Source organism: Papilio machaon, chromosome 1 (genome assembly GCF_912999745.1).
Source record: "Papilio machaon chromosome 1, ilPapMach1.1, whole genome shotgun sequence".
NCBI lineage: Eukaryota > Metazoa > Arthropoda > Insecta > Lepidoptera > Papilionidae > Papilio > Papilio machaon.
Window position 1 is genome coordinate 6,522,115 of NC_059986.1, and position 23,498 is coordinate 6,545,612.

Here is a 23,498-nt window from a genome sequence, read left to right on the forward strand (position 1 = left end):
TGATAAAGCCAAGAGATTACACATAATAAATGCTTACAATACATTTCACATGAGAAGAATTCACGTGAATCAAATCTGGTTGGATAATATAACTTTTTGAAATATCTCCATTAAAAAATTTTCAATTGATTTTGTTAGATAAAACCAGTTTTGATTGTATACAGTAAAATTGTAATATTAATTGCCACAAAGTCATCAATATAGCTTTGTTGATAGAAATAAGTAGTAAGAGGTTTAAGTAGCGAGTGTTTGTCAATCGTATGTGAGTGAAGAGTTAAGAGCTAGTAGAGGAGGATGCGCTTCTCGACGTGTTTGCGGCAAATGGGACAGACGGCGATGCGGTCGCCGCACATCTGACACATGCCGTGCCCGCACAGGAAGATCATGTTCTTCAGCCGGTCCAGGCAGATGGGGCACATCGTCTGCACACAAACATTCATTCAAATTAAAACGATATCGTCAAAAACAGACTTTAAACGGCGCTAGAGATCCATTAAAAACGTGTCATGTAAACCTGTAAATACGTGTAACCATTAAAAACGTGACACGTGTCATGCTTATTGGTTTATTTAATGCTCTTACATTAACTTCAAATGTAAATTTAAAGTAAAAAAAAAAGTTTAGGACAAACTATAAGTCTTCCGTTCGTGATATGATATTACCTGTTCTTTGATGTCTTGGAGTTGCTGTTGCAGTTTCTGCACGTCGGCCGGGGGTTGTGCGGGGGGTGCGGGGGGCGCAGGTGGTGCGGGGGGAGTGACGGGCGCGACGGGTGTGACGGCGGTCGCGGGGGGCGCGGGGGTCGCGGCGGAGGCGGCGGGCAGGGTGGAACGCAGCCCGTTGTTCATGTGGTGCGGCGCGGCCTGCGTGGGCGCCGGCTGGCCCTTGTTCACTTGCACCTGCGCCAAGTTGCTGCTGCTCTCCTTCTCCACTGAGATCGAGTCAATGGAAACAGATAAATATTTGTCACGTTTGTATATGGTACATATTCATGTGAAACGTGTACTTACGCGACGGCAACGCCGGCTGCTGCAGCGGGGTGCGGCACTCGACGCACTTGCGCATGAGGGGAGCGCAGGCGGCGCAGGCGCACACGTCGCCGCACGGCCGGAACACCACCGTGGCCGGCGCCTCCGAGCACACCACGCACTCGCCCACGCGCTGTCGCCCGCTCACCGCCGCGCGGCACGTCAGGCACTTCTTCACCTACAATTACATTTCAATTAATGGATAATGAGAGCAAAAGGTTACATTAAACCTGAAAAATGTAACGACTTTGTTCAACGTACCCTGGCGGCACAGACGTTGCAGCAGCATATGTGTCCGCAGGGGCGGAACATGGTGTCCCGCTTGGCGTCGGAGCACACGAGGCACTCGTCCGCGGTGGGGTCGGCGGCCAGGGAGGGCTCGCCGCTGGCCGGCTCCGGGGCGGCGGCGCTGGTGCTGGCCACTGCAGGCGCCGCCCCCGCGCCCGCGCCGGCGCCTCCGCCCGACGAGCTGCCCTCGCTCTCCGGCGTCTCGTCGCTCGTCACCCCGGAGCCTTCCTTGCGACATGTCGTCAGCGTCTTGCGCAGATTAGGATCGGGACACAGATCCAGTGGAGTTTGCCCTGGAATCAAAAAGCTTTGATATTTGATATTTTGATTGTATTGAATCCCTCGAACTTTTCGTCACTGAAGGAATAACTGCTGGTAATTTGATATTTTTTTAAAATATGTGTTTAATTAAATTTTTCTTATTAAATCTTTCTACGATATAAACAATCATTTATTATTGGTAAAAGAATCGCAATAAATTTTATTTCCAAATCGTCGTATTAAAGCGAGCAGCCGGAAACTTTTTGCGCTTGTCGAAAAAGTTTTATTAGCAATTACCGGGAAGCAGTTGAAGATTTGCAAAGTAGGTATCATTTTCCTCTTGTCTTGTTTCCTTATCAAGAACTCATTTAAGGGAATGGCTATCGTCTTTTTTTTTATAAAGAATTGGTAACTATTACTCATGAGCTAATGTGCGCTCGCACAATTTGTGTCCCGACTATACATATAATCAGTTCTGGATAGCTCCTGGTGCGAAATTGTGAGTAGTAGTAAACAGTGTATGACAGAGAACAGAGACCTTTCTTGTTCTTGAGCGTGAGATCGGCGCCGTGCGCGGCTAGCAGGCAGGCGATGGAAGCAGAGGACTTCTTGTCGTGTGCGTGCGCAAGTGCACCCAGCGCCGCCGCGTCACGCGCCTCCTGCAACCGCCGCAGCTGCTGCAACGTGTGGTGGCGCAACGCCTCATGCAGCGCCGTGTCGCCGTCCTGCACCATTACCATTCCCCATTACCGCCATTCGCATCAGTAAATAGACAAGTAAAACTATTTATTATGACAAAAAAAAATCATAGTTTAGACAAAACAGGGGACTGGCGAAAAAATGTGACAAAGTTCGAAGCATTTCATTAAAAACAATTGACTCGACATTATATTAAGTTGTATATTTATGACTTGTAGCAATTTAAACTTATCGTTCTAAATATTGAGATACTCGTATATTACAATTTTTTATGCAAATTGGTAGCCTGTTTCCGAGCGAAGTGCATATAGTAAATGTTTGCAAAATGTTACATAAATATGTCTAATCTAAACTATAACAACAATACACAGCAGGAGGTGGAAGGTGCATAACAAGTGACCGGCCTTCGCCCGCCGCACCACCGCCGCACCACCGCCGCCGTTCACGCTACTCCAATTTGTTTTACACAAGCACGTACTACACTGCACATGAAAACTTGTCACAGCTACAAAAAGATGAGAAGAGATTTACTCTCTCCCAAATTATTCCTTTCACGTTCCAAAATGATGTCCAAAGTTGTTATTTTCTTTACATTTCAAATATGGCAGAATATAGTAGTAACATCATAAAACATCATGTCTTTTGGTAAACGTTTAAGGAGAGTTTGTGTGGTGAGTATCAGTCGCGGTACCTTGTCGCAGATGTTAAGGTCGGCTGCGTGCGCGATGAGCAAGCGCACGATCTGCGCGTGTTGGCGCTCGACGGCGAGGTGCAAGGCGGTCTGCAGGTTGGCGTTTTGCAGGTCGGGCCGCGCACCCCCGCGCACGAGCAGCTCGGCCACCTCGGCGTGGTTGTTGAGCGCCGCCAGATGCAGCGCTGTGTACCCGTCGTCCTTCGCGTCGTCCACGATCCACGGACGGGGCAACTTGCCAAGCATTATTTTCATAGCGCTGAAACAAAACATATTTATTTTTGGTGATTTTGTTTGGCGTTTTAAAAATAAATAAATAAAAAATTAGTAGCCTATGTGTTCTACCAAACTATGTTATAATATACATCTATTTCAAATTTCATTGAGATCCGTTAAGCCGTTCTGCAGATACCTTCTAACAAACATCCATCAATCCATCCATGCATCCAAACATTCGCATTTATAATATTAGTCAGAAGTAAGATAACCATTAACAGAAAAGTACAATTTATTACAGTTGAAACATGCTGCAGTATGTTTATTATCTATAGCCGTTAAAGCCCTCTAGAGAATAGCGGTTAAAATAAAGTAACAAAAAAGTTGAATTAAGAGAAGTCGAAGCTTGGCTCAAGTTTCACGGAGCAATCGAACTTTTAACACCCCCGCAAGGCCAGTTTAAATCTTGAAACCCCCTGCTGAGTCTTATTATTAACTTCTATCCAATTTTTGCCGATGTATAAATATAAATATTTGGAATGGTCTACGGTATGAATTATGAAATGTCGAGAGAAAAATGTGAAACGATTTATGATAAAGGTTCAAAGACAATTTTACGAACAATCTTGCAAACTTTTTTGCTTGTAACCAAGTCGATAAAGTCGAATAGAAGGAAAAATTTGCTATATACAGTAAATATAATCATGCGATTGGCACTTAACTATGTAATATCAAAATCGTCGGAAACCAAAACATACAATGGAACACCGTAATAATATAAATTGTGTCGACCGATATGGGAGAAGTTAGGATATTCCGCGCGGTAACATAACGAATGTTCATGCCCTGCGGTGCGTTAGATACTCAAAGCCTGAGATAACGGCACTTTCTACTTACGATCTACAATTAATACGTAACTCAAATTTATAACCTTTCTGTCTGTTACGATGTAGATTTTGTTATTTGCGAAGTCAAAATATTTTCATTATAAATGAAATTTTTTATGTACGAAACTGAAATAAACATGACCTGCTTGGAAATATATTGTATTAAAACAAGTTAATTATTTTAAGGTTGTATGGTCAGCAAATATATCCTTATATTTACAGAGCTACAATAATAACTTGTGCCGTCAAAACCGTGACATCGCTAGGTCGCTCAATTAATCCGTGAGCACTGAAAACAAAAAACTAATTGATAGTTGGCAAAAATAATTGGAAGATTTGTATGCGATGCATATCTGATGTTAATTGTCAGATTGGCTAATTGATGGCTTGCATTTGTTATGAATTATTATTTTAATTGACAAAATGTGAAAAGTTTTAATGATGTTTTTTATGATGAAATTATTATATTAATTTTAAAACAAATATTACTTTTGGTATAAACTTTTATACGGAGTAGAAACCTGAAATGGAAGCTACCGGAAAGGGTGTTTCCCGTTGTGCCAATCGGCCCACCGATTCTTTCCCATTGCGCTGATTGATTCGATCGGCCCAATGACCCGCCGGAAAATAAAATTTAGATCTTTATAAATTACGATTTTTCTTTTATTGCCATGTAAAGAAGTGAAACGAATCAAATCTATAGAAGTCTTAACTTATTTTATGTCAAGCGATGCGGCTACGTCTACTTGTGTGAGTTTCAAATTGTGATTGATTCGGTCTATTGAACCGTGAATCCTGTGTTTGATCCATATTCGAAGAATGGTATATTGAAACTTGAAATTCGTATATGTTCGAAAACTTAAGCGATGAATTCAAATTAATTGAAGTTAAGAAATATCATATTTTAGACGCCTGATGACGTGTGATGACCTGTGTGAAGGAGAATATACGTAGGAATGGGGTGAATTTAGTTATGACGGCTGATAGAGATGTATGGAGGAGTAGCACATACTGCGCCGACCCTCCATAGGAATAAGGGCAGGTTGATGATGTTGAGATGCTTATAGTTGCAGAACACAGTTTGCCAGAATAACAAAACAGTGCGCAAAATAGTTGGACGCGGTAGACGGAGGACCGCATACTGTGGAAATCATTGGGGAATGCCTATGTCCAGTAATGGCCAGACAGAGACTAATGATGTTGATGACAACGGGAAAGTGTGCATTTTTAAGAATTTTCTTACGTAAGTATATTAAGTAAGTTACATTTGATGAATACTACGGGAAAATAAATTCAGAAATTTTGTTTAAACTTTCTTACAACATAGTTGTAAAGTTATTTAAAATAGCCGTTGCAGAAATCGACACCGGTAAGATGTGAATGAACTCGGATCAAAAATAGATCAAGACTTTGAATTTGTTGTTAACTGAATTTAAATGCAGCGGCTGAACTGATCTGTGTTTTGAGTTTCTCAGTAAAACCGAACTCTAATCGATTCGATCATATATTTTGTGAAGCAACGAATATCATCTGAAGGAATTTGAACTGTAGTTGGTAGTAATAATTCTGTAAATGACAACAATGAATTAGTTGGTGTACATATTAATATGCTCGGTTACGTTCGAAGAGTAAAAACGAACGAACTAATTAAATAGGGTCAAACGTCGTCGGGCGTCGGCAGCGCACGCTCATGCGGCGCGGCGCGGCGTGCGCGTCGTGCTGTGGGCACTGCGCAAGCGCAGTCGTCCTCCACGCGGCCCGGGTGCGCCTCGTGCCCCACGCGACTTCTCTTGTCACCGTACGATATGTGAAAAGCCAACATTGTACCAAACAGTGATCGCATTGGAATTGAAATCTGACTCGATACACAATTGATAAGATTTATACGACAGTGGTAAGTAATATAGATAATGAAGGTTGTCAGTTTTAACGTAGCTTCATTAATTCAAATACAATGCAACTTGTGTCGAAACATAGTAATATGGTAAAGTTTTATCCTTGTTTTTTTTTCATTTATTATTCTTGTTAATTATGTGACTGTAAATGTTGAGCGCTTAATTATTAAATGGTGCCTGTTTAAATGAAGTCTAATGTATTGAGTATGTGTGTGTTGTTGTCCCGAGGCTGTAAAACGTTGATGGCATGCACCACAATGAAGCTGCGCTTCGTTCCTGGCTTCTTAGTCATATGACGCCATTGAATTTTTTCAACCATATGTTTTTATCGATAAATAGATTGAGATGTTATTTTACTTACGTATATTTTGCAAAAACACGAGCATCGTTTTAAATAAGCGTTTTTTAATAGGAAAGAAATATGACTAAAATAAAGAATCTTTAACAAATTAGCATATGAAAAACGAGTTTTAACATACACTAACAATTCTGTTCTCTAGACTATTAACGACTTTAAAAATCTAACATGACTAATTGCAAGTTTACATAGCTTAATTGTAACTATATGTTCTATTCTGTTTACTTTGTCCTGGCACCCTTATAACTGTCATATGGTAGTCCAACAGTCAGACTAGAGACAATTTTTATTATACTTCATTTTGAAACCAAAACATATGGGATTCAATAACTTAGTGAACGTTAGCACTAAGACATAATCAGATATTTCAATATTAATTTATATAAATTACTAGCTTTTGCCCGCGACTCCGTCCGCGTGGAATTAAAAGAAATTTTGATAAGAAGGCTAGATGTTCTTCCAGACTATGTTCCACATCTCTGCCAAGATCAGTAGAGCCTTACCGCAGATAACTACAAACAAAAATCCATCGATCTAAACTTTCGCATTTATAATATTAGTAAAATTTTACATAGCATACAAAATACGATAGCATACTTTGGTATTAAAACGTTTCTATTTGTTACCTTAAAGTAATTACTGTAGGAAATAGAAATAATTTGAAATCAGTTTAGCGCTATACAAAAACGTTTACGTTCGCAGCGGCGAAACTTTCTCTTATATAAGGCAAAAGCTTTTTTTTTATGTAATAGCTAGGAAACGGTTTGCAGATATTCGGTAAGTTAGGGAAATTTACGAGCGACCTGAATCCCGGTGCCGGATTGTCGATATTGTCCTAACGGTGGAAATGCAATGAGCACTTACGAAAAATTCAACAAACTTTTTCTTACAATATCCCACTGGAGTAAGCTTTTCTTATTCTTTTTGCTTATTTTAGACTAGTTTTATTTCAAGATTTTTTATTGCGTTGTATTTGTATCTTGGAGTTTAAGAAACCTTTGTCAATATCGTATATTTTTCTATTTGAAATAGGTAATTTCAATTCATTCTTCGATTATTTAGTTTTAAGAAGCTTGTCTTTAAAACGTGACGTCTTTAAACTTGAAGCATTATAATTTACTTGAATTTTTATTACAAAGGAAAATGATTCGAATGGGCTTTCGGATTCTGTCATATTTATCAGACCCACGTCATATAACTTTGAGTCCTTGGCACAGTAAGTTTGATTTAAAATTTCTCGTTTGCGTATGTAAATCAAATATTATGTTTTGTATATTTATTCAACATGATATTCATTTTATCGACTCATTAACGATTTCTCGATAGTTTACAGACTGTTGGAATTAAAATTCAACTTTTAAAGTGATATTTTGCTTCTTATTTACGTTATAGCTGTTCTATGTGACGTTGGCCGTATGGTGTTTAAAAATGTAAAACAATTTTTTGTTCTATCCGCAGAGCTTTTTTTTATCACTTTTTTATTTTTTTGGCTTACAATTTGTCAGTACGCTTAGTCGAATAATGAAATTTAAAGTTTATTCTAATGTCTTTTTAAAATTCAAACGATCCATTAGTATTCATATTCATTAGAACAAACGAATATTTCAAATTGTCGTTCAAAAAATGGTAGGCGAATTCAACAAAATAATGAAGTCAACGAGATTTGAACATAATACTTAAGAATTTGAGCACTCTAAAGCATAGCATCTCTTTGGATTTGATCCTTGCCAAGGCAAAATATTCTTAGTTATTATAAGCCCAATTTTGATTTATTTAAATGATTTCGATACTATTAATTCGTAGAATTAAACGTCGTTTATTCCGCAAGTTAAACATTAACACTATACAGATGTCTAGAGTTTTCGGTTAATTCCATTTATTTAATTTTCTTGCTAAAAGATATAAATTTTATCAGATTATTCAAATTAATTTACTAACATTTCTTGGAACCATTCAAAATGAGAGTAAAGATTGAACTAGTAACCTAATTCAATCTTTACTCCGCTATTGTCGAATTTCGGAACTCGAACCCACAACCGCAATATCGTAGTAGTCCGATAACTTTTTGCGATGGATTTATCTTGCCTCGTAGCAATTTGACAAATGTCTAGATATACTCCGAAGCACAAATTTTTACCTTTTAAAGGAATAAAAAAAGGTGTTTAGTGTACATACTATTAGGATTATTAATTAAAAATAGTGTCGGGTTCATTAAAATACATTTAATGAGCCAACGCTCAATAATGATACAATTTAAAAATAAAACGTCGTACGACAAAAGCTAAAATCAATTTTGACTTGATCGGATTGAAATTAATTTTTTTTTGCAAGATGTTAATTTTTTTTAAGAACAGGAGTGAAAAATTGAAGTGTTCAATGTGAGCCCACTGAGTATGTTCCACTCGTGATTTGTAAGAAATTTCCGATCAACAATACAAATATTGTATTACAACATGTAGGTTTTAACAATGTATGTGATTAATAAAGTTAAATACAACAAAATGAAAGATAAGTTTTAATTTTAAAAAAAAAAGGTATTTTGAAGTACTGTGCAAAATTATAATTTGGGGCGTGTATATTAACTACGATCTTTATTTTTCATAATTTTAGTCACAAACCGTGTTGTTTTACATCAAATAAATCTTCTGGTACAGGAAAATTAAAAATACCATTGGCGGAGCGCAGAGAGCGCTGCTTTATGTAAAATATACAGTGGATATAAATCAAAGGCCGAAGGCGGGCGGCGCGGTGTGGCAGCGTGGCGTTGTCTCTGATGCGCCGGGAACGGTCCATGAATCACCCCGCGCCACTTCGATGCATCACGTACTTCGAAGCCGATTAGAAGCCCGGCTCCTCGCTTACTTTAAAATTTAATTTAATGAATAATTTAGAGACAGGCGCGACGATACATAATTTACACGGTCAATACGATACGTGCGGGCGACGTAAGTGATCATATTCCTACGACAGTGAGCCGATTCCCCGCGGATCCGGAATAGTAAGTTATGGAAATGTGCGATTGGGGCAGCACGGACAACTGCGGCCAATAACAATGTCGCATTAATATTCAACAGGCGTTCTTTGGACGTTTTTATTCCGCGGCCAGCTTCACCATTCTTTACTCTAGAGCACAATTTGTATTTCTTATGAAATTGCAATGGCTCTATAAAAATATATTCATTCGACGGAGATTAAATTGCGATCATCTCTATTTCCATCTTTAAAATCAAGTCATAGTAGCTTAACTTCAATCATAGATTTTGTATTAATATAAAACCGATTTCTAACCGTCGTCCGCGTCACTTATTAATTTTGTATGTTATTTAAATCGACGTAATTAATATTGTTTAACCATCAACATCTCTAAATTTGATAAAAAAATATTTTATGTTGACAAGTTTGAAGAATCCCAGTATTGAAATGCTAACAAAACTACGTTACTTGAGTAGACAAAGATGACTTGGCCGCCGTCCCACTTGTTTGTCTACAAAAGTTTGCCAAAATTCTTTTATTGAGTGAGCGGGCGTAGCGGCGCGCTTTACAGCCGACGGCGGAAATTCTCGGCTACATTACGTCGCCACTACTTCGACAGTTTACTCCTACGCTTATCCTCATCAAATCCTACTATTATTTTTTCTCATACAATTCTTTGTAAATTTTTGATTGTTTTCTTTTGAAGGATGATTTTTTTTGGTTCTATTAATAATATTTACCAGTCAAATAGAATATCTATTGAGTCAATTCAAATAAATGTTGTCTTAATGTTTCAGAGGTCAGTGAACGCAAAGGATTGCCAGATCTTGTGATCTGGACTATGTATAGGCCGACTACCCCGCGGGAGGTGACGGTGGTAGATGGCGCGCAACTAATTATAGCCTCCCCTCCAGCGAGATGATGGCACGCCGACGGGAGCGCGCACATGTGGCGCCCGGCGCGGCGGCTACGAGCTCCCTGCCCAGAGCCCATGGTTATTTCCGATACGGTCGCCAAGCGGCGCGGTGCGCGTTGCGCCTTACATAAGAGACTCCAGCGCGCGGCACTGTGGCCGGCCCTTGCGCCACGCGTGCAGCCACGCCGCGAGCTGCAGGTCGCTGCACGTTCGGGAAACCGATCCGACGGACGCCCGTCGTCCGGTCTATTTTGGGAAAATACAAATTTGGAATGGACGGCACTCGCGACTCGAAAGCGAACTCCGGCGGTTGAATCCATTTTTAGAGGTAGTGTGCGCGTGCGCAGCGAGCGCGCTGCCAGTGCCGTCCGAGCTGTTCGTCGGGTCACAGGCGCGCCGCGGCGCCGCGACCCTCTCACACGGACGGCCATCGGGCCCGTGACGCGTGCGGCCCTCGCCGCGGCAGCGCTGCGTCATAACTAATGGCAACACCGACCGAGTGCAAGAACAAACAGTGCAACATAATGAAGATAGAAAATTGAGCCTTGCGCTAGTTCCGTGCTTCCTTACTTCCCATAGTGCTATTATTCATATGGAATGTAAAGAAGTATGGAGCTGCGCCGGCGGACCCACCGCTGCGGATCACTGCTACTTTCATACGTGTCATCCAACTAATGGACCTGATTTGTGTTTAATATTATAAAGTGCTATTCAAATAAAAACATACGTTACGTCATCTGAAAGTAATTCTTTCTCTGTTTTTGTGATTTCTGAATTAATTTGATAAACTGAAATTGACAATAAAACTGTTTACAAAGTTTTATCGATTCAACAAAATAAACAATACTTCCAATTTCGTTGTCGACGTTGAGTTACAGTGTGCGGTTACAAAACGTTTAAAGTTGAAGTAAAAGCGGGAATTGTTCGTCGGCTGCCGAGTTGTCGTAAAATAACATCTGGCGCAGAGTAGGTAGCGGTTCTGACTAAGGGAAACATAAATAAACGTACCTCCGACGCCGGCCGGAGCTAGAAACTTATCCCGAGACCAAAATTATATTTAGCTATGGAGAAAAGTGCGGCGCGACGTCAATGTCCGAAAGATCTGTAATGCACTTTATAAACATTTGACAGTTCTATTTAATTTAAAGTGCATTACTTGCGTGTAAAAGAATACAAACTGTATAGAGTTGAAAATGAGTTTTAACATTTGTTCATTTCAGAATAATACAATTTAGACGTAATATATAGATTAGAACAGGACAGAGGTATCACAGTAGAAATATGATATTGTCAGTGTCAGGGTGTTAGCAAAAAAACGGGTGGGACACAAAAAGAGTCGTTGTGTGCCGCGCCTGCGCCGCATCTGGAGCGCGCCCGGCATGTGACCTCCTGTCCACCCATTTCTGTGCTCTTACGAACCGCACTGCTTTGTTCCCCGCATTGTTTCAACTTACCTCACAGCATATTATAAATATTAGTGGATGCAACCAAATGTTCAAAACGGATACAAATCTTTTGTGTGCAACTTCAGTTTTTGTACCATAAACGTTTCCATCGCATTCATTAAAATAATAACACAATATATAAATATGCATGGTCGTTTTTTTATCTGTTATTTACTTATTATGTTTCGGATTTTCAGAATTTCGCTAGTTGTATTTTCAAATCAGATTATTGTGAGTTGTAAAATGTATACTTACATTTAATTTCTAATTTCTTAACGTCTCCTTATTGTGATATTGTTTTGCAACATTGTAGAGATGATTGTTAATAAGGTAAATTGCATGATCTTGGACAGTTAAACAAATTGCTTAAAGTTCGAAGAAAATTGAGAGTAAGTTGACAATGCAATTCAGTACTTTGACAATGATCAACATTTCTCTTAATTTATGAGGCTTATTTAAGAATAAGTTTGCGTGTATTGTTTTACTAGGTGGAGCTGGACATGGCGGCGTGATTGGGGCAATGACAGCGCGCGCGCATTACAATGAGCGGCTCTCAGGACGTGAGAGGCGCGCCGCGGCGGGCGCCATCGTCGACGTCTCGGACGCCGGGTCCGCTGTACGACGTCCGCCGTATTCAATAGCGCACATCGTTCCGCGCTATAAACCCGGGATCGACCCGGCCCGAGCCCTTTAATACTGCACGCATTTAACTAGCGCACAAAGGAGCGCTCTATGAGAAAGGGATCTTGACCTACCAGTTCCTGCATAATGTTCGACTTAAAAATATCGCCTTTGAAAAACAATTTATTCATGCATCTCCGCAACGACTATTTCTAACAAAAGAATACGAAACTAGACAGGGGGATAATGAAAGCTAGTCAAAGCCATTTTAATAGAGTTACTTACGTGCAATTCGGTTACGTATTATTTTTTTAAACACTGTATGGGCGAATGGTGTGAGTATCCGAAGGGTTAAAAGACAATATTTTTTTTTTAGTATTATAATATATGGTTTAAAAATGTTGTTGGCCTGTGGAAAATTAATGTGTTGCAATAAAATAGATTATGATTTGATGTTTGAATGAAGACATATAGCTCTGGATTGGCCAGCGATCGTGTTATGACATCACCTCGCGCCGGCCGGTGCTAAAATAACCAGCGCAGGAATCTTTGGCAGCGGTCCAGGGGCCGGCGTCGCCGACTCGCTTCTCTCACTTCTCTCGCCTTTTCTATTCACGTGCATTTTAAATTTAATATCAACTCGTATACAATTTCATTACGTGGAAATGTAATATGAATGTTTCTTTCAAAGTAGTTTTGTCATAACGAATGGCATACATTAAATGTTTTTAAGCTACGTGTGCTGTATGCAGTGCTGTAAAAAGAACATAACTGATACATTTAGAGTCAAAAGTTAAAAACCGTACCGGTAAAAGAATGAATAAAAAACTTGATTTATAATATTGTTACTTTAAAAACTTGTTATGTTAGGTTTTTTTTATATTTTTTTATAATCAGTAACTATGATGCTACTATATAAATAAGTATTTTATGAATTATATAATATATGTTGATTAAGGCATTATTTGACTGGTCTTATGCTATAATAAAATTGATATATGTGGTAATTTTGTACATTACCCTTTTGCATATATGGAATACATTGCAAAAGTTATGTCTTTCCTGTTTTGTGTTCCAACTTTTTTCGAATTTAATTGATTGGTACGATTTTTAATTATGCATAGTAAATATTTTAGAAGAACAATATCGGATTTACCAGCTACGGATTTATATTATGTTAACTATGTTTAATGGTGATACCGATTATTAAAAAATAAAATTTAATTAATAATATATTTTTGGTAATCCTCATCTCCTATCCCTCAGAACTTAAATGATATAAAATGTTTGATAAAATATAAAGATTCTAAACTTGTTATCTTTATACTGCAAAATACGATGAAGCATTAAAATTTCACTAAGTTAATAACTAAAATCATTATTAGAGATGAACAATAATTATTTACTGAAGTCAAGATATTGACTGAAGCACAAACAAGTAAAGTAAGTATATTATGTGTCCAGCGGCAGCTTTCACGACAGATTCACACTTTCTAGAATTGTTATCCTCAACCACACCACTAACTCTGGAGGGTTTTTCCGCGCATGTTTTAATGTATTCGTGTCTGTAAGAATGAGGTATCCGATTTTGACGAGTGAGGTGTGTGGAGTGACATAGGTTATAGTTATAATAAGTAAGGCATGTTTTTAGATGCATCTAACAAAGGTTATATCATACTAGCTCCTGACGGCGACTCCGTCCGTGCGCAATTAAAAAAACATAATTACTAGCCTATGTGTTCTCCCACACTATGTTCTACTTCTATGCCAAATATCAGCTAGATCTATGGAGCTGTTCTGGTGATACCATCTAACAAACATCTATCCATCCATACATTCAAACATTCGCATTTATAACATTAGTAAGATAGTAAAATAATGCAAGCTAATCGTTTTAACATGCTACTCAGTCATAACATTGGTCCAGACCACAATGTCTGTTTCGAAAGAGTTACTAAGGATATTTATTAATAAATGTTTTATTTATCCAATGTAACAACTTATCTAATTTGTAAGTATGTATAGTATGTAGACTGATACATAATAAATAGTGATGCAACGGAAGTGTCTTACCGGAACCAGAAACGGAAACAGATGTCAAAATTAAATTTTAGCAGAAACGGAAACAGAAACGGAAGCGGAAGCAGAAGTGTAAATATAAAAAAAAAACATATTTACAAAATTTTTTTTTGGTAAGAACAGTTTGTATTCATTTTTAATTTATTAAGGCATTGGATATCGGTGTCCCTTAGCCTTCAATATATGTATTTTTACTCGTACTGTGCTGCAATAAGTTAAAATACGTTTTTTTTTATTTATTTTCAGGAAACAAAATTACACTATTTACAAATTAATGTTCGCCAAACCACTCGTGTTGATAAACGACAAATATATTTCTTTATTAATACATTCACTGCTGACCACTCGAATGCGAGTGGGCTGAGCTATTAGTAGCGGCGCCTCCCCCTCGGATCCGAGCAAGGGGCCCGTTCACTTTATAGTAGCCAGTAAGCCACCGGCGTTTGAAACAAGTCCATGTTGCTTTGTGTGGCCACTCTGGCAATATAGTCAACTAACGAAAAAGAGTATTAGTTTAATTCTTACAATGTTTTAGTGATTAGTACCACGTTCGTACGGAGGCAAACATACAAATATCTTGTATCACATGAAGCTAAGGCTGAACTTTATGTCATGTATGTATATTTTTTAAATATATATATGTCCTGTATGTGTGTACGTGTGTGTGTATGCGTTTATTTTTATGTGTGTGTGTGTATACGTGTGTGTATGTGTGGGTGTGTATGAAATGTTACAAGATCTTGAACCGAGAAGATAAAAGCTGGTTTTGATTAGTTTCATTACATGTTTTACTCAATATTCTGGAATTTGATGAAAAACTTGACTTTGTCAAAATCTTGTAACATATTTGTACACAGAAATGCGATCGTGGAACAAATATCTACATACGAGTATTAGTGAACTAAACCATTGCCATCCCTAGTGCTCAAAATGATGATCCCTAGCGCTCAAAATGATAATCCCTAGCGCTCAAATACAAAAAACATTATTAATTTATCTATATATTCAAACACTCCCAGATATACTAAATAAAAATTCACCATAAAAAGTTTTGGCTCCCAGCTGTTACCTTTTTTATTTTGTAAACAGTGAATGTGTTAAGTATCAAAAACACCAAATCTAGATTAGAAAAATATATAATTATTAGGAACTTGACTTGCAATCTGCAGGGCCTGGGTTCGAATCCCGCTATGTACCAATGTGTTTTTCGATTTAGATATGTACATTTATCCGACGTTCCTATGGTGAAGGAAAACATAGTGATGCTGCCTGCACATATCTGAGAAAAAAATTAATGACATGTGTGAAGTCAACCCGTTCTGGGCCAGCGTGGTTGACTATGGCCTAGTCACTTCTAATTTGGGGTAGGCTCCGAGCCCCTCAGTGGGAATATATAGTGAGCTGATGATAATAACGATGATGATACATTACATGGTTATCACTTATTCAAAAGTACATTTAATAACTCGTAAGTATGAAATAGTCACATTTTGTCAGTTGTCAATTTTTATATGGACAACAACTATACAGTTTACTCCAGCAAGAGAAACTAATTGTTTCAAACAGCAGCAGAAAATATTACGCGCTTAAATTCACGAAAAAGTACGTAAACAAACAAATGCGACAAGTGCCGAAAGGCCGCGCACGGACTGCGCGTCTCGCGCCGCGCATTTGGATCTCTCAGCCGTCGTAAAGTTCCGTTTTATCTCCGTTATAAAAGTTGCGGAAACAGAAGCAGAAACGGATGTTGAAAAGCATGCGGAACTTCCGCACTTGCGGAAACGGAAACAGACATCCGTTGCATCACTAATAATAAATATACTTGTTAGTATATAATCTTAGTAAATTCTTCGAGAACCACTATCTACTGTCCAGTGACAATAGACAACATAACAAATTACATGAATAGATTTACTGAGATAGAAATTTAAAGTTGAAAAGAGTGTTTATTTCTCTTGTAATAAAATTCCTAAGAATGATCTATTCAGCCTAGCAACATTAACTACAGATGCGACATCTATAGAAATTTATTAAGTACGAGAGAAACATCTACAGACCAACAGCAAGAATTTTCACAATTATCCAACAGATGGCATGATCAATTTAAATTTAAACTAATTCATTGACGCTGTTCTTTTAAAACGTATGATTTCGTGTGGTTTGTGAAAGCTCAATCGAAATTTATGACTTGGTTCCGGTCGTGTCTTTATTCAAATATCTTAGACTAATTTAACATGTGATCAAATTGGATATGAGATTAATTGGTCATTGTTACTATACTTGTGTATAAATTTAATATACTAATATAATAAAGCGTAAACACACACTTCTCTATGACACCGGGTGGTAGTCATAACGACAGATTTTAGAATAATTCTTTTTCTAATAAAAAGCCCTATACTTACGACACGCTTTAGACTATATATTTTCACGCCATTAAACTGGGGGGTGAGTCAATTGAAAAATAAATGTTATGCGAGAAAGGGATAAAAATTGCAAGCCAAAAGCGAAGCAACAAAGATAGACGGTTGCCATGGTAACGGTAATTTCAGCCAACGGCGAAGGCCTTCGTTGTCATTTCAGCATTTGAATTTTGACATTTGCAATTGAAAGTTTGACGTAATGTTAACAATAAAACAATTTTTTTTTCTGTATAACATTTTATGCGGATGAAGCCGCACGAGAACGGCTAGTCTTTTATATTAGCCGTTTCCCCGATAGTTATTAAAAGTATACGAGTATGTTGAATTAATTTTAAGGGTCGTGGTTAACATATTCTGCAGAGATCTATTAAACAATGTTTTCGGTAAGCGTATCTTAAATGAGTAATTAGCAGCACATGTGGCAGGCGTGCCGGGGCCGGGGTCGCGCCGGGCGGGAGACAGGACCAAGCCAACAAGCCATCAGTAACGTGCCGCCTGCTGCGGACTGCGCCGGTCCACAGAAAGGATAATAAAGCGATGCCAAATTATCTTTTAAACAATTAGCCGCAACTTATGCCTTTGTTGCACAGCCCCTTAAGTTCTTTGACCGAAATAGCGGCGGTACGAGCGTTTAGAAACAACCTCGTAAATATATTTTTGGAGCATTTTGATTGCAGAGAAGACTGAGATAAGTTTAAATTAGAACAGTGTAAGCTTTCAAGACACGTCCGCAGCAACAGAGGCAAGTGCTCGTGCTCGTACAGCTCGCGTATTCAAATTAATCATGAGCTCGCGCACGTCTGCACTTATAATCACGCAACAGCTACTCAATGCGTGTGCTTGTTGTACCCACGAACACATAAATAGCAGGCATATCAGCGATTTTAATCAAAATCCATTTACTTTATTTAGTTTTGCAAACATACTAAATTGTTTGTAGACTCCAATGATCCGATGGTAATGGACGAATTATAGTACGGTACGATTATGATTACCTGGGGGGTGACGTTCGAAGCACACAATTAGATGTAAGTAAAAAAAGGGATATTTAATTTATAGATAGCAGATTATTATCATACTGCACGACCGAAATGATTCGTAAAATATGCTATGCGGTGTAGTGGCATGCGCTTGTGCCATTAACATTTATTGGTCGATGGGGGCTCGGTGCGCGTTGTGACGTAACGAACGTTTGATCACCATTAAAGTATGGCACTTAATGCCGCCGCCACTTTACTTACAACTTGTCGGCTCCTAGTTTCATAGCTACTATATAAAGTACGTTGTGCTAGTAATCTCCATACAATGGCCTTTATTTATTAATGATTTTGTAAATTTTTGTCAACATCAAAACTTCAATATGCTAATTATATTTAACGTCACTAAAATAAATATATAAAGGTGCTATTTATTTACTTTATTGTGTAAAAATACCATTTTACCTTTCGTTAATTGAAGTCCTTATTCCTCACGACAAAAGATCTCGTTTTTATTGTTTTTATTAGATGTCGTACGTAAAGTTAAATAAATCAGTAGCTGAAATGCTTTGTTAAACCTTAAGTAATTCAACATATTTGTTATATCTTATATATAACTAGATAGCTATACTGTAAAGGACGTAGTATATTAGAAGATATTATCATATATAATTAATCTCTCTGCGCTAAACAAGATGTATGGGTATCCACGTTCGGTGCAAATTACTTAAGTTACCATAAATTATGCTGGAAAGTCAATGGAACCCTATAACAACGTCTAAATTACACACGTCTGCACTATAGTTAAGTTGCAAATTGATCTCAGTAGCAACGTGTTTAAATTACCTTAATAATAAAATAATGTCGACTTTCTTAATATGTAAATGAGTAAAAACTCGCGTGTATAGGGCCGCACAAAGAGGAGTGTTGATGAATTGGAATAGAAAGAAAAGGTTCTCGAGGAATTTAACGTTGGAAATAATCCCGAAAGCGACCGACACAATTCCTCATTTCATTCACGTTCCCCCGCGATGAAACTTTTTCTCTGCAATTTTTCTGTAGAGGGCGGGGAGATATCAGGTGGGGAGTGTTGCCAGTCGCGGCACGTAGCTCTGGCAACCTCCCGAGTCCCGAGCCCCCAGCACACCCCGCGCCCCCCGCAGCCCGCCCGTTGAATACAAACTTCATTAGCTGTTTGATAATTAGCCCGTTAAATGCCTCTCATTCGTCTACCATCTCTAGCTTCGAATACCATTTTCTAATCGTCTACATCCAACCGGACGCAAAACAATACAATGTTGCAAAATAAACAAGACATTATGAATTTGTCACATATATACATATGTACATATGTACAATGTCTAATTGTTTGTACACCGCAAAAATCGTTAGTCTCTGGAAATTTAATTTGACTTCTTTAAATAGAAACTTATACGATGCTTTTTTTTTGAAAGAGTATTAAATTAATTACGTTATATCTTGTATGCAATTCACGTGACAACAATCCCATGTATGTATTTTTAATAAAAGTATTCATTAGAATTTGAATATTGTATTGGTCAAGTAACACTGAAAAACGAACTATTAATTGCCGGTGGTTAAAAAATCCTTTTCAAGGTGCTCCTCAGAACACTCAGTCCTGAGAGAGAAAGAAAGAAAAGATAAACGTGAGTAATCACACACACATGTGTGTAATTATTTTAGCTATCGGAGCGAATTGTAATTTGATACACATAAGTATACTTTAAACAACGAAATTTCAACATTAGCAGAAGCCAAATATAATAATACCTAACAATTTTAAGGCCTTCCTATTTTCCAAGATTTATCCAAGATATAACAAAACATTGCTGTCATCACAAAAAAACTGTACCCAATTCATTAACAATTCGAACCTTCGTCGAACCTTCGAATACTGATGACCGGCCGGTTGACATTGAAGTCTAAAATAAAAACGTCTCATCGTGCACATTTTATAAAACAATTTCATAGTAATTAAAAAAAAAACTTGATGGAAAGTGTCTGAAATGAATCACTTAATTGTTCATTAGAGGAGAATACTAAAGAGGAAATTCGCAAGTAACGGAAAATAAAAAGTGACAATTTAACCGGAACGTCAACGAAAGGAAACTTTGAAACAAAAGAGCCATCCGACGTCTAGCTGCGATGAACTTAGGAAAATTAAGAAACAATGGGATACGTAATGTGTTTTCTTTAGAACTATCGTAGAAGTACGGGTACTTCGAGTTTTAAAGCTAAACTGATGGGGCGGCCAATGTGCTATAACACTAAACTCGACACAAGCCGTTGATTTAGCTTAGTCTCTGATGCTAAAAGCAGCTTTTAGATAGTAACTGACAACAAACTAAAAGACAGAAGCAAATTTATGATTATTATATGAATTAATTAAAAAATATTATTTTAACTGCTTTCACTGTTATTTCACTTGGCACAAGAGTGTTTGGAGACGAAGTGACATTTAGAATTTAGACATTCATAAAAGACAAATATAATAATAAACGTAATTTTAATCACTATCTATCTACCAGATAGGTGCATAAAAATACACTACTTTATAATACTAGTATACTGCAATGTTGGAAATTAAAATAAATTTTATAGTAATTCATAAGAATATGACTATCACGTAGACTGCATTTTTAAAGAGCTCTTTGGAAATCTCCGCTTGATACGACAGATAAGTTTTTTTTTATCTTTTATTCATACATATCGGAAGAGCTAACCTTATTTGCTTTTTGCATTTAAGATCACTTTCCAGAATATTTTAGCATTTTTTACATTCTTTGACATTTTATTGGGAGTATAATTTATTCAACAATATGTTTAAAGGTACCGAATAACGTGATACATCGTCTAATTAACACTATGAATATTTCTTTATGGAAAAATTACGTTTTAAATACCATTTCTTACTTAATCTTTATTTGAATGATTCTAGAAACAATAGAAGAAAGTAAATCACATGCACACAATAATAGGGGTACTATTACCGGCAGAATTAATTCATTTCATTTCAGAGCATTGTTGCGAGGGTATCCAGGCCATTGTTTATTTGTTTAGGAGGGTTCTTAGCTTGTATGTCTATATAATATATAATAATCTGTGTCAAAAAAGTACTTTTGAATAAAGGAATAAAACTACTGTAACATAGGAGCCGTGTAAGATAGTTGTTAAATAATTTTATACTTATTTATCTTTTAATGTCCATAAATACTTTTTTAATTCAGACAACGATATCAGATAATAGCAACTGATCAAGCCGAGGTTCGGCCCTCTCGGGCACCCTTGAATCGGAATGCCAAACGCGTAATGAGTGACAGCCCAAGCCGAGGTCCCCTCTCGGGGGCCCTTGAGCCCAGTTACTCCATGGAGCTTCCACCTTAGCGATCTAAGAGCTCGGTGACCTCCCAATACGGTAATAATAATGAAGTAACAGCCCGAGCCAAGGCTCCTGGGGGAGCCCTCGGGACTAGTTACTCTTAAAACGAGGTTTAGGCTAAGCGCCATCTGCGCCCGGCCACTTCAAGCCCGGTGAAACTGTAAATGCCTCCTCAAGGCAGTGACTAGTCACAAAAAAAAATCAGACAACGCTTTACTAAAATTATATCAAAATGATACCTAAATGAGTGAAGCCAAAAGTGGCACTTTATTAACCTCCTGTATTACTGAATACCGGTAATTGTTTGCTTGGGGTGGGTTTTATATAACGTTCTTTGATTTCTGGACATCTATTAACAGTTCAGTTTTAACTGAACAGTGGAAATGTTCGAGTAAAACTCTGCGTGTGTAGCAGGCTTAATGCCTTTATTCTACAAGAGATCTTGTGCGGGGTGATCAACTCAGTCGCGATAGCGTAATATGTGAGTTGTATGAAATTTTATCATTGGCGAGTGAAAGGCACGTTGAATTCTCATGCGCCGGTATCAAAATTTGATTTCAATTTACGTTAACACAATCGAGTTGTGAAACGGAGAGAGGAAAACTTGCACTTGACACTTGAACTGTTTAACTGAATAATGTATTTATATAAAGTTTTAATAAAAATGTAAAAGTGCGGTTTTTACATCAAAGGTATCGGCGAGAAACAAACAAAACACCGCGGATGGATTGGGCGGCTTTCGATTTCAATAAAGGATTCGTTTGTTTTTCTTTTAATCATAAACTGGCTCTGCAATTTGCAATAAAAGTGGAGGCTGGAGGCCCGGGCGAGCGGTGCGGGGCGCGGGCCGGGGGCGATGCGGTCGCGGGCAGCGCCGCGTTATTTCGACGTAATTAAAACAAACAGGAGGCGGCCGCCACTCCTCTCTAATTGCGCTCGTGTTGGAATAATCACGGTAACTGTGACAGAATATCGAACCTGATCATGTTTATCCGCGCCGCAAGCGCCGGTGAGTTCGTAACGCGTGGACAAACTTTGGTTTCGAGGAAAACACTCGCAGCTGACAAATGTTGTAATGAAATAGTACACGAGGCAAATTCATGAATACCGCACGGTAAGTAGCTCTGCCTCAAAAGGCAACGTCATTTATTCGGCTTAAAGCACTTAATTTCAGGACGTTTACGACGATTCCTCCGCAAGAAACAGCAATAAATTTATTCGGCTTCTTCATGTTGCAAATTACGATATAACCAAAAGCGATTCCTGTACTTATTTAACATTAGCTTTAACCGGCGAGTTCAAAGGTAAATAAAAAGGAAACATGTAGTGTATGTAGGTCATTTAACTAACTAATACTACCTTGCTATTGTTGAAAGATTTTACAAACAAAAAAAGAGCAATTCAAAAACCTTATATCTATATATATAAAAGAAAGTCTTGTTAGTTACACTATTTATAACTCAAGAACGGCTGAATCGATTTGACTGAAAATTGGTGGGCAGGTAGCTTAGAACCAGGAAACAGACATAGGATAATTTTTACCCCGTTTTCTATTATTTTTTTCCGCGTGGACGGAGTCGCGGGTAAAAGCTAGTATGTAATAATTTATAAGTTTTTGCACGAGGGTTTCGGTAGTGTAGACTTATGGTGTGTAATGATTTATGTGCGTGATATTGTCAAGGGTTAACAATACGCGCCAAGGATGGCCACTAGCATACATTTTCTTGTTATAATCAAAATCTTTCACAACATTGTTTTGGTGACAACGACCTATACATAGAAATCACGTTAGTCATTTTCGGCCTTTTACGTATCTGGGATGTTTTTCATCTATAAATGAATGTTGTTTAATTACTTGTTGTTGTAATCATATTATAAAACCTACAAGGTACTTCATTTCTTATAATAGAAATATACATAATCTAAAAATTCCTGATAATACTATGTACAAATTAATCATAGCAGGGGTCATTATTCTGGGTGAGTTAACTTTTTTCGCGAGTGTATGGGGTTGTGGTCGGTGTGTAGCGCGGCCGGCGAGGTTGCAGGCACCGTAGACTGTGCGGCGCAGGGCGGCCGGGGTGGCGCGGGGTGTTGCCGGGCGGAGCGGGGGTGGCGGGGGTTGCGGGCGGCAGGCAGGTCGCGGGCGGCGCGCGGGCGCGGGGGAGGCAAGGCGCGGGGCCGGCGCGGCGCGGCGGCGCGATGCTGCGCGCCTCTCAGTCGAGACGCGAGGCCCGCCCGCCCTAGCCGCCCGTAGTGACGCCCGCCCGCCCCGCGTGCTTTACCACGCTTTATCTCTGGTCTCAGTCATACAACCATTCAGTATCGTAATGCGTCCAGA

General features: G+C 38.4%; 1 protein-coding gene and 1 long non-coding RNA gene across 2 annotated transcripts in view; one reads left to right on the forward strand and one right to left on the reverse strand.

The window, feature by feature from the left end:
* Positions 1-112: 112 nt before the first annotated feature.
* LOC106719784 (E3 ubiquitin-protein ligase mib1) overlaps positions 113-23,498 on the reverse strand; it is a 142,764-nt gene continuing 119,378 nt past the window's right edge. The window contains 6 exon segments of the mRNA XM_045680112.1: positions 113-422; positions 663-974; positions 976-1,206; positions 1,290-1,609; positions 2,116-2,302; positions 2,968-3,226. Of these exon segments, the coding sequence (XP_045536068.1) occupies positions 282-422; positions 663-974; positions 976-1,206; positions 1,290-1,609; positions 2,116-2,302; positions 2,968-3,226 (1,450 nt within the window). The 3' untranslated portion in view covers positions 113-281.
* LOC106719997 lies at positions 5,750-13,089 on the forward strand. Its single transcript, XR_001357440.2, has 3 exons — positions 5,750-5,964; positions 10,094-11,178; positions 12,146-13,089. It is a non-coding gene; the product is annotated as an uncharacterized LOC106719997 (long non-coding RNA).